Below are 10,652 nucleotides of genomic sequence, written 5' to 3'. Positions count from 1 at the left end.
CACTTTCTAATTGTAATTTTACCTGTAAACAATTCATTGATAATTTATTGTTTGTGCTCAAAGCCAACACGAAAGTAAATACGGAATTTACGTGTTTGTAAAGAAAAAACGTGATAGCTAACTTGAGAAAAACTGTGATTGTTCTTGAAATTAATTACATTTTCTGGGTTAAATGATGGCAATACTGTTGTCAACAGATCTCACGGGTGGCTCGAACTAGTCGGAATTTGCAGGCGGCCACCATAATCAGATTTGTGAGGTCTAGGCCTAATAGGGATTAGTTTGAAGGTTTTGTGCACCTGCTGACAGCAGGAGGCAGAATAAAGTCTTTAAGCAGAAGTTTTACCTGGCAATTCCCCAATCAGACCTCAGGACAAACATTGTATCTGTATTAGTACCTGTGATCGTGGAAGTATGTTGATACTGAAATATAAGATCAGAAAATAATGTATATTTTCAGATTATAAAATATATAATCTGTGCCCCCACAGTAAATTATATACTTTTTTTTAACAGATTTTTAGATTTTTAGACTTTACCTTTGAATTGAATGGACCAATGTTGTATTTGCATGAGAAACTGAGCACTGTGTCACTGTTTTTCAGGTAACAGGCCTTGTGCCAATTCCCATCTGTTCCTAACTGAGCATAATCTGCTGGTAAATCCCACCAACATGTGCAGCATCCTGAAAGGTGGGAACTGCTCGTGAGAGTGGCCCAAGCTAATAGCCAATACAAGTCACAATATACATCAGAGTATTAGTACACTATACAATCAAAACACCACTGACATGTGTTTGTACTTTTGCCTTTTGTGCACAAAAAATGTGTGATCTAAAAAAAAGTAAGTTGCGATTTTACTCTTTTACCACACGTAAAAGTTTTAGATGATTATCAAACACATTTTAGTGAAGAATGATGTGGCTAAATATTAATAAACAGTTATCAAATTAGGATTTCATTGACTAAACAGAAAGCTGTCCAAATAGTCCTGTCACTATTTGAAAAATGCCTTGTTAAATCAATAATTGTTGATGTATGCAACAAAACACTGATCCAAAGCACACCAATAAGTCCACCTCTGAATGGCTAAAATAAACAGCAAGGTTTTGGAGTAAGTCTGCACTAAGATATAAGTGACATGCTGTGATATGACTATAAACAATCAGTTCATTTTTGAAAATCCTACATTATGGTTGAATTTAAGCCAATGCTGGAGAGAGTAGGCCAAATTCTTTCCACAGTGATGCTCATTGCTTGTCACAACAAACACTTCACAACCATTAGCTTTACAAACCTGGTTGATTTGGAAAGGTTCTCCCACTCCTAATTACAGAATTATCTATTTGACTTGATTTTTTATTTATTCCAGTGATTATTAGAATCATTAAAGGGAGAAAAAATAGCAACAACATAATAAATCTGAAAGGGTGATCCTTTTTAATGGCATTAGGAAGTTTATTTGTTAAAAACCCCTCAATTAATTTGTGATCCCAACAATTTTAAACTAATTTTAAACTAATGGCACAAACATCACTGTACAATTCTCTTTCTACCATTAAATTTAAGAGTCTTAAATGCAAAACAGCTGAAAATTGAAAAAAACAACAACAAACAAACAAAAAAAACAACAACAATCTTGGACAATTTAAGGAATATCATTGGTGTCGTTGTGGCTTATGTGTTTAGTTAAAAGTAGGGACCAAAATCAAATTCTACTAAAAGCCCCTTACAATCTTTGATCATTTACCAAGCTGATTCAAGTCCAACTACTGCATGCATTTTGTCAATACACACAATGTGCCAAAATATTTGTTTTTTCCAGAAGTATGTGCTAATGTGTCAATAGGTTCATTTAGTTTGTGTGTATAGTTGCTGGTTTTTGATAAGAAGAAATTGGTTAAATAATACTTTTTAAATGTGAGCAAGATTTAAATAAACATACCGTGTCGTGTCTCAACTCATCAGGTGTCAAAAAGTTGCGCTTTGGCGCCATCTGAAGGCATTCCGTACATTACTGAAAAAATGCTGAAATTGTTATTGGTTGTAGAAAGAAACACATTTTTGAAGTTTTATTAAAAGTAAAGTTATGTGATAAAATAATAATAATAATAATAATAATAATAATAATAATAATAATAATAATAATAATAATAATAATAATAATTAATAATAAAAGATGTTTTCTGGTTCAGTGTGCTTATGGCGACATGATCCATTTTTCTGGCTCGATTAACTCCACTTTGTAACTTACAAGCGGGCATCTTCTAGTCAGGCCTGCTACACAACGGGGGCAGTCGCTGTGTGGTCCCGGTCCGCCAAGTTGACGCTGCCGCCTCCGCCGCTACCGCTTTTTCCTCACTGGCGTGGTTTTTTTGTCCCGTATTTTCTTTTTCGCTTGCGCCTTTTTTGTCCCGTTCTGTCAGATAAATCACGATGGGGAAGAAGGAGGAAGAGGAGATAATCAGAATCGCTAAAAAGATGGATAAAATGGCGCAGAAGAAAAACGGGGTGAGATGTTCTCAGAGAGATGAACGCTGTTAGCCGACCGTGCTAGCATGGACGCTAATGGGATACGATGGAGCTCAGCAGCGGCTAATTTAGCTTCTAGCAAGTTCACGCAAATAAGAACATTTCTGATGCAAATACTTGTTATTTATTTCGCGAATTTACTCACACCTATCTCCAGCATAAAGGCTCACAGCTAATATTCATGAAGTTTGGAACTAACCCGTTTGCTGACAAAAACAAGTTGTTTGCTGCCAGTCTGTTTATTTGTGCTACTAAAAAGTTAGCAGTTAGCAGCCTAAGGAGCATTGTAAGGTTCATAAGCGTGAAAAAAAATCAATAAATGATCCATGTGATATTCAAAAGTTAGTGTTCGTTTGACAATACAGCATAAGATGAGATAATATAATTTGTGTAGAAGTCATATGCATTTGATACGGTGTGAATTAGCTTCCCCAGTTCGCCTTGGACACTCAATATGTAGCCGCCAAGCAACTATCCATGCAATATTACTACTGTGTGTTATAAGCATTTATAAAGCTGTAACAAATTGTTAATTCAATTACAGATTAATATGTAAACATTTACTACTCTGATTACTCTAAAGTATGAGAACAATGCTTGCAAACTTAAAATGAATCCTCGGGTTGAGCCCAAATTGTAATTTAAAGGGAATATCAAAACATTAGCCCTGAAACGAAAGTTAAGAATGAGGAAACTTTAGATTTTTGTTTTGTTTTTGCAGCTTTTGTTGGTTAATAGAGCAGCATTCAGTTGATAGGCTGTTGCTATTAAAAACACACTACCCGTAAGTTTGTTTATGTATTTGTTTTGTATGTTGTAAACTTCACTGGACCTAATTTGTCTGATTTTTACATTATTTTAGGTTTATCTTTTAAGCCAAAGGGGACCTTTACAAACAAATTTTTGTATTGACATTAATATAAAATTTTATACACGATAATGTATCAGTCAGAGGGACTTGAAAATAAAATTTTAACTTTACCTTGCCATCAGTACAGTTGCTTAAGTGTGATTTCTTTCAATGATATTAATTTGTATTATTTTAATATCACTGTTAAAGTTTTTATTTAAAATATATAGATTATTAATATAATTTTTATTCATAGTGTTCACACATAATTATGCACACACATTAAAAACCATAAGAAAAATAACATTTAATTAAAAATAGTAACACATTCAAAATCAATCATGTATTTAACCCTGTCACATTTAAGAAAATCACACTTTAAATTTCTCACTATAATATCAATAAATTTATATGTAACACTGATATTTCCACATTCCTAACTACATTCAAGCATAGACTTTTTTTGTTATACAACTTTGAGTAATTTTTACCAGTATTAAGTAGGAGTTACTAATGGTAAATGCTTCTAATATTTTGAATAATACTCGCTGTTGTTATGAGACGTCTGTCTACTCTAAAAGAGTCAGTTTCATAAATCTTTGTTGTGACAGTTCAGTTACAATGTGCAAAACATAAAACAACCTACTAATTTCCAAGTGCTTTATGCCGAACTCTACACAGAGTCACACTTTGTCAAAATAGTTTCCACAATATAGGATTAAAAGTAATGTATGTTTGTTTCAAAATGATTTAGAGTCGACACAGATAATTCAGGAAATCAAATTTTTGTAGCCCATAGTTTTGAGTCTGTTTTACTGAAATGGAGTTACTAGATAGGAACAATGTTAGATGCATTAAAGTTTCACTCAAACGTCTCTTGTCTCCTTTTCTCTGCAGGCTGGTGCATTGGATCTCTTGAAAGAGCTGCGGAGTGTACCCATGACTCTGGAGCTGCTCCAGGTATGCCTTTTTTTGTTGTTAATGTGTATTTTTCTGTTTCTGTGGATTCAGGCAGTGTTTTTAGTCTAAATTACTGTTTGTTTGTTTGTTTTTTTCCCCAACAGTCCACCAGAATCGGAATGTCTGTTAATGCGATCCGCAAGCAAAGCACAGATGAGGAGGTGACATCTCTCGCCAAGTCCTTGATCAAGTCTTGGAAGAAGCTTTTGGGTAATTTTTATTGTTGATGTTTCCTGCTGATCTGATAAGAATCATTGTAAAAGAAAATTGAGAATGTCCAGTGTGTTATCGTTACCAATGAGCTCCACACATGACAATTGTGAGGTTCACATTTTTTACTGCTGAAAAATAAATTCATCAGCAAATCTAGCAAATAAATTGGCATAGTACAGGTGCCAACATGACATGGATGAATAAATTACTTGTACAGGTCATAATTAATTGTTGAAAGGCACAGATGAATGTATCCAGATATTTCCTGACTTTAAACTATGCAATTTATTAATTGTACAGTTATATGTCAAATTGATCAGTAAAAATTTGTAGGTATGTTTAAAGACATCTTGAAAGTTTAAAGTACCTGTTTTATTATAGAATTAATAAAACAATTATTAAGATTGTTTTAGTTCATGTTTTTTTTACATTTGGATGTCAAAAAGACTCTAACATCTGATTGGCTAGTCTTCTCAGAGAGCTCACTTCAAACCAATCACTTTTGTTTACAGAAGTATTGTCTCCACTGAGCTATCAGTTATATCAGACATATAATTGATAAAATAAATTGATGTGCTCTTGTAAACAAGATTGAATTGTATTTATTCTTTATAAATATACATGTTTAAGCTCACTTGTTCAGTATGTAAGACTTGATTTATGTATTTGTTTTCAATGTTAATTTATCATTGTTACATTTAAGTAATAAATCATGATTATATTTTTAGATTGATTTGTGGAATTTCCAGGATCTATATGTAGAAGCTGTCAACTCCTTGTTTAATAATATGAATTCTATATTTTTTAATAATATATACTTGAGATTCATATTTTCCAAACTTGGATAATTACTCTTCAGATGAGCCTGGAGGTGGAGAAAAAGCTCCAGATGAGAAGCGAAAAGAACAAACAACACCTGTCGTCTCTCCATCGCAGGGAAGCCCAGAGCCTAAGGAAGAGAGGTAAGAGAAACATGTTTTGAATGTTTTTATTTCCTTTTACTTTCTCTTATTTTTGTCGTAGTGCTTTGTTGCCTCCATTGATTTCCAGCTTTCCTCCTAACTTCTGCAGCAGCTCCAGCAGTAATTCCAGCAGCAAAAGTGAAACTTCTGAAGTCGCTTCCAACACGTTTACCACCTCCTTTCCTCGCGCCCCAACCACCTCCGACTCCATCCGGCTCAAGTGCCGAGAGATGTTGGCCAGTGCTCTGCAGACTGGAGGTATAACCCAACACTGCACACCAAGTCATGTTGTTTGGTTATGTTTTGCTGGTTTATTTATGTTAGCTATGTTTGATCATTTTCAGAGGATCATATTGCCATTGGTGCTGATTGTGAGGAGCTCGGCGCACAGATTGAAGAATATATCCTTTACATTTTCACTTTATTTGAAGCTCAGTTCCAGGGATTCATTTGTTATGTATTTGTCTATATTTGGGAATAGTGTTATGGCCTTTTTTAGACACACATTTCAGTGGCAAACTCAATGAACCACTTCATATTTATTCTTTTAAGAAAAGAAAACACTCAAAGTTCAACAATTTTCAATTACATTTTTCATTTTTGGCCTTCTTGTTTTGTGCTGAGGTAAAGAAAATTTCACCTCTTCAAAATATAAGTCCTTGACCTGCTCCCACATATCTTCCAAGAGTTTAAGAACACAGACATGAAATATAAGAACCGTGTGCGGAGCCGGATCTCGAATCTAAAAGATATGAAAAATCCCAATTTAAGGAGGACCGTGCTCTGCGGGAGTGTAACCCCGGAGCGGATGGCCAAGATGACCGCAGAGGTATGGTGTCTGTTGATGGTGCTAACCATGTTGTTAATATTCCAGCGCATAGAATGACCAGAAATCACAACATATATTTAAAAGTTTTTTTTCTGCTGTCATTGTTTAGGAAATGGCCAGTGACGAGCTGAAGGAAATGAGGAAGAATTTGACCAAAGAAGCTGTCAGGGACCACCAGATGGCCACCACCGGCGGCACTCAGACTGATTTATTTACCTGTGGCAAATGCAAGGGGAAGAACTGCACCTACACACAGGTAGAGATGAACTCTGAAAAGGCCTTTATTTACAGTATGTTGTGATGAAATAGCAGACAAGTTTAATTTCAAATTTCCAGTTACAATGCACCCATTTGCAGTATTGTAAACTTTAGCATGCTACTAGGATACATCAAATATATTTAAGTGTGTTTATTTATATTATTTGATTTATTACTCTGAATGAATAATCAGGGGGATTTTAAAAGCATGATATTTGGTAGTAAGTTGCGTCAATTTTCTTGAATGATTTGTAGGTTCAAACTCGAAGTGCTGATGAACCGATGACCACGTTTGTCTTCTGCCAGCAGTGTGGAAATAGATGGAAGGTATGCAAATTAATTAGTTTTTCCTGGTCTAGGTAACTAGCATTTGCAGCTCCTTCTGACTCTAAATTACACTTTTGAACTTGTGCAGTTTTGTTTTTGCACTGCATTCATTCGTTCTTGTCATTCTGAAAGAAATCTCACATTTAGTTTAAACACATTCACCTCAGATCAACATGGGAACTTTTCCAGCAGGTTAAGGGATCTTTATGATCGGTCCACAAAATATTTTGATTTGATTTACATCTTGTGCTGTTTTCTGTTCTGACAGGTAAATGTACAAAAAAAATGTGAATATTACAAAAAAGTTTAATATATTTTGTTACTCATTTTAGAGAGTGAAACTTGCTTATTTTTTATATTCATTTCACATAGAAAATAGTTCTTACAACTTACACAGTGAAAACCGAAATTCAGTTTACCAGAAAACTGGAAAATTACATAAGCTTAATAAAAAAGGAGAAATGTCAGGCATACATGTTTATTTCTTTGTACCTAAAACCTTGTTGGTTCTCCTGTTGCATGAATTACTGTATCAATGCAGCGTGACATGGAGGTGATCAGCCTGTGGCTCTGCTGTTGCCTTGACAGCAGCCTTCAGGCCATATTCATTGTTTGATCTGGTTTTTGTCAGCTTCCTCTTAACAAACCCCATATGGTTCTGGTCAGGCAAGCTTTACTGGTCAATCAAGCACAGTAACACTATGGTCATTGAACTAGCTTTTGCTCCCTTTCTTGGTACTTCTGTAGCAGCTCTTTCTGCAATGACTTCACCCTCAGGTCACTCCCTGTGAAGCTCCTCCAAATTCTTAAATGGATTTTATTGGACAGTCCACTCAAAGGCTGCAGTTGTTCCTGTTGTTGGTGCACCTTTTCCTACCACACTTTTTCCTTCCACACAACTTTTCATGACTGATTTATGATTTTCTCTCAGCATTCTAGTTTTCTGAGACGCAACATTTTGGTTTTCATTGTCTTGAACCATAATTATCAAAATTAGCACAAATAGCATTTTTAAATTCTACCTAAAAAAAGCCTACTGTTCAGCCTAATGACAAGAAAAATGGGCATAAAAATATTACTGGTGTTTTTAGTGTCATTCTGTTTTGGAAATTTAATGCAACTAATCCATGAAAACTTGTTTATTATATCTACACAGTACAGTATATTTAAAAACATTAGCTAGTTCTTTATTATTTGTAGCCAAAGCTATTAAGACCTACTGTGAAAGGTCCAAATGTATACAAAGTATCATGTAAATTTGTGAAAAGCTCGTTAGTTCAACTTAAAAAAAAAAAAAACAACTTGATAATATCTGAAAAACCTTGTCATGTTCCATATAACAAGTAAGGTGGATAGGCCATCACAAGGACAAATTAAAGAATCATGAAAGGCTGCAAACACACCACAGAACCTTACAACTAAGAACCTGAAGAATAAACAAAGTTTTTGTACATTTATTAAAATGACTTGATTGTCTTTCCAAAATCTTGCATTTCCAAATGACTTCCTTAAAGCACATTAAACAAGTTGCTTTTGTTAAACCTGCTATTAATAACAGTTATTGGTAAAATCTGTGATGTTTCTCAATGAATCTTCTTCTCATCTTCTAGTTCTGCTGAATCTGCTGGCGTCATCCACGGCACTCCCGACAAGTAGCAAAATTCCCGGACCAGGTTCTGTCCGCCTGCAGCAGAGCGGAGCTTTGTATTCTGTGGTTGCGTTGTACTCAACATCCAAGATGCCACTACGGTTACCGTTTGAGTAAATATCATGGTCATAGATTGAGCTTATTGTCACTTCCCTTAAGGCCCCTCTCTCCAAATCTCTTACTGTTGTTATTAGTTGTTTCTCGCTGTCATATATATGCCATGAATCTTGTGTCATTCTCTTTTATCTGCGTTTTTATATGTAGTTTTAACACTTTGGATAATATTGTTTTTGCTTTCTCGGCACAGCATTGTATTGTTTTATTTAATTTCCCAATAAAGTGTAACCCATTTGATTAAAAAGGAGTTATTTTAATTGCTTGTCTTTTATTATGCTCCATAGTCTATGCGAACCTTTACTATCGCTATAATGCCTGTGAGTATCTGAGCGGACACACATTCTGTATGAGTGTGTGGGAGTATGTTTTTGTAATTGGTAGAATATTCATCACTTCAAAGTGAATGCAGATGTATGCATATTATTAATCTGTCTAGAGACTGGATAATGTCATTGGTTGGATCAGGAAAAATACAATTGTTCCCCCTTTCATGGAGCTTTTGTAATTGCCAGGTGCAAACACTCTGTGCTGATGAGCTGCTTTGCTGCCTTTCTACAAGCCATGCTGAAACCAGACCAGTAATATGTTACGATAAAGAGCATTTGTAGTTACACATAACTCATCTTTTAAAAGTGTTTATGCACCTTGTACTTTTCTTTTTTGAACTTGTTCTAAGATTAGAGAAACTTATGAGTGCATAACTGTGACGTGGACAATAGAGACTGAAATTTGTATTTCATTTTTTTCAAACAGAATCTTACATTGATTTTTGATCGATCTTTGACAAGGCTATTGTTTTGATTTAAACCAGGAGTGTCCAGTTTTAGTTTTCGAAAGCTACTGTCCTGTAACATTTAAATGCACCGCTGCCTCAACACACGTCAAAAAGGTGGTTCGCCCAGGGCGCCAAACAGGCTAGGACCGCCTCTGCTTACATCATCACCCTCTATTCAGCTCCAACCTCTTTCCCTAAAGAAAAGCATCCCCACAGCATGACACTGCCTTCCACATGTTAAGCCTGCAAGACTGGTGTGTTCAGGGTCATTTGCATTATTAGACTTCTGTTTCATTGATATTTTGCATATAGGCAAGAAATAAATAACTTGTGGACTTATGTAACCAAAGTAGTTTCGTCTCCATGTTTACTCTGTCCCCTATGTGGCACTGTCCCACTTTTTTTTTAACAAGACCTCTTATGGGTGCTTGTAGCTCCTCAGTATTACATTATAGTGATAATTTGTGTAATCAGTATGAAATGCAGGAAACTGAAGATATTTTTAGTGACTTTTGAAACAATCAGCAGATATAAAAAAATGTTGAAAGTAACATCAGCCACAATGCTCTTTGTTAAAGGTTTAAATAAAAATTTTTGACATCTAAACACATATTTGTTCCTTCTACAAAATCAATAAACAAATGACTTAAATTCCATTGTTGGTCACTGCAGAAAAAGAAGGTGAATGCCTTTGTTTACTTTGACAAGATGAACCTGACTTCCAGAAGAAGTGTTAAAATTACGAGGTGATGAGTGATGTTGAAATCTATGTGATATGTGCAACTGTGTGTGATATGACTCAGAAGAATTGAAGTCAGAGATGTTTTGGTGTTTTTAATGACATAATCCAAAATCATTCAAATTTAATACAAGAAGTCTCTGAAGGCCATTGTTCAGACCATAAAATGTGTACTGTGCATAAATTTTGATTAGGGGCTAAATAATAATAATTTTATGAAAACACAATAAAATAGAAATATTGTGCTGCGGATAAAGAATAAGAAAAAAATAAACATTTGTTGCAATCTTAGCCTTCCAATCTCTAGGCTGAAAACTGCTGTTAGGAATAAACTTAATAAGTTTCAAAGTTATTATTTAACTCAAGATTTATTGATGAAGTCACTCAAGAATGAGTAAAATTATTGTGCTTTATTTTATCTCAATCAAAATGCCCACAAGTCA

The 10,652-nt window shown here is 34.7% G+C and overlaps 1 protein-coding gene across 3 annotated transcripts; it reads left to right on the top strand.

Annotated features, from left to right (window-relative positions):
• The first annotated feature begins 2,288 nt into the window (after window positions 1-2,288).
• On the top strand, window positions 2,289-9,891 carry tcea1 (transcription elongation factor A1). 3 transcript variants are annotated; one of them, XM_023334818.1, is made up of 10 exons: window positions 2,289-2,510; window positions 4,279-4,341; window positions 4,446-4,551; window positions 5,414-5,516; window positions 5,629-5,774; window positions 5,861-5,917; window positions 6,191-6,345; window positions 6,455-6,601; window positions 6,859-6,930; window positions 8,541-9,891. In XM_023334818.1, the coding sequence occupies exons 1-10, from the start codon at window positions 2,436-2,438 to the stop codon at window positions 8,547-8,549; spliced, it is 933 nt and encodes a 310-aa protein (XP_023190586.1). In that variant the 5' UTR covers window positions 2,289-2,435; the 3' UTR covers window positions 8,550-9,891. The 3 variants fall into 3 exon arrangements, with proteins under 3 accessions (XP_023190586.1, XP_023190585.1, XP_005815099.1); XM_023334817.1 differs by having other exon boundaries at window positions 5,626-5,774; window positions 5,861-5,922; window positions 6,196-6,345; window positions 8,541-9,888; XM_005815042.3 differs by having other exon boundaries at window positions 5,626-5,774; window positions 8,541-9,757.
• Window positions 9,892-10,652: the final 761 nt, after the last annotated feature.

Source organism: Xiphophorus maculatus, chromosome 6 (assembly GCF_002775205.1).
Source record: "Xiphophorus maculatus strain JP 163 A chromosome 6, X_maculatus-5.0-male, whole genome shotgun sequence".
Classification (NCBI taxonomy): domain Eukaryota; kingdom Metazoa; phylum Chordata; class Actinopteri; order Cyprinodontiformes; family Poeciliidae; genus Xiphophorus; species Xiphophorus maculatus.
The sequence above is the reverse complement of the archived record's forward strand: the minus strand, read 5'-3'. Positions and strand labels throughout refer to the sequence as shown.

Excerpts from the sequence above, each read along its gene's own strand:
- tcea1 (XM_023334817.1), top strand. The coding sequence starts at position 2,436 with ATGGGGAAGAAGGAGGAAGAGGAGATAATCAGAATCGCTAAAAAGATG. Across the intron at positions 4,342-4,445 it reads TGACTCTGGAGCTGCTCCAG|TCCACCAGAATCGGAATGTC; the intron begins GTATGCCTTTTT and ends TTTCCCCAACAG. Across the intron at positions 4,552-5,413 it reads GTCTTGGAAGAAGCTTTTGG|ATGAGCCTGGAGGTGGAGAA; the intron begins GTAATTTTTATT and ends ATTACTCTTCAG.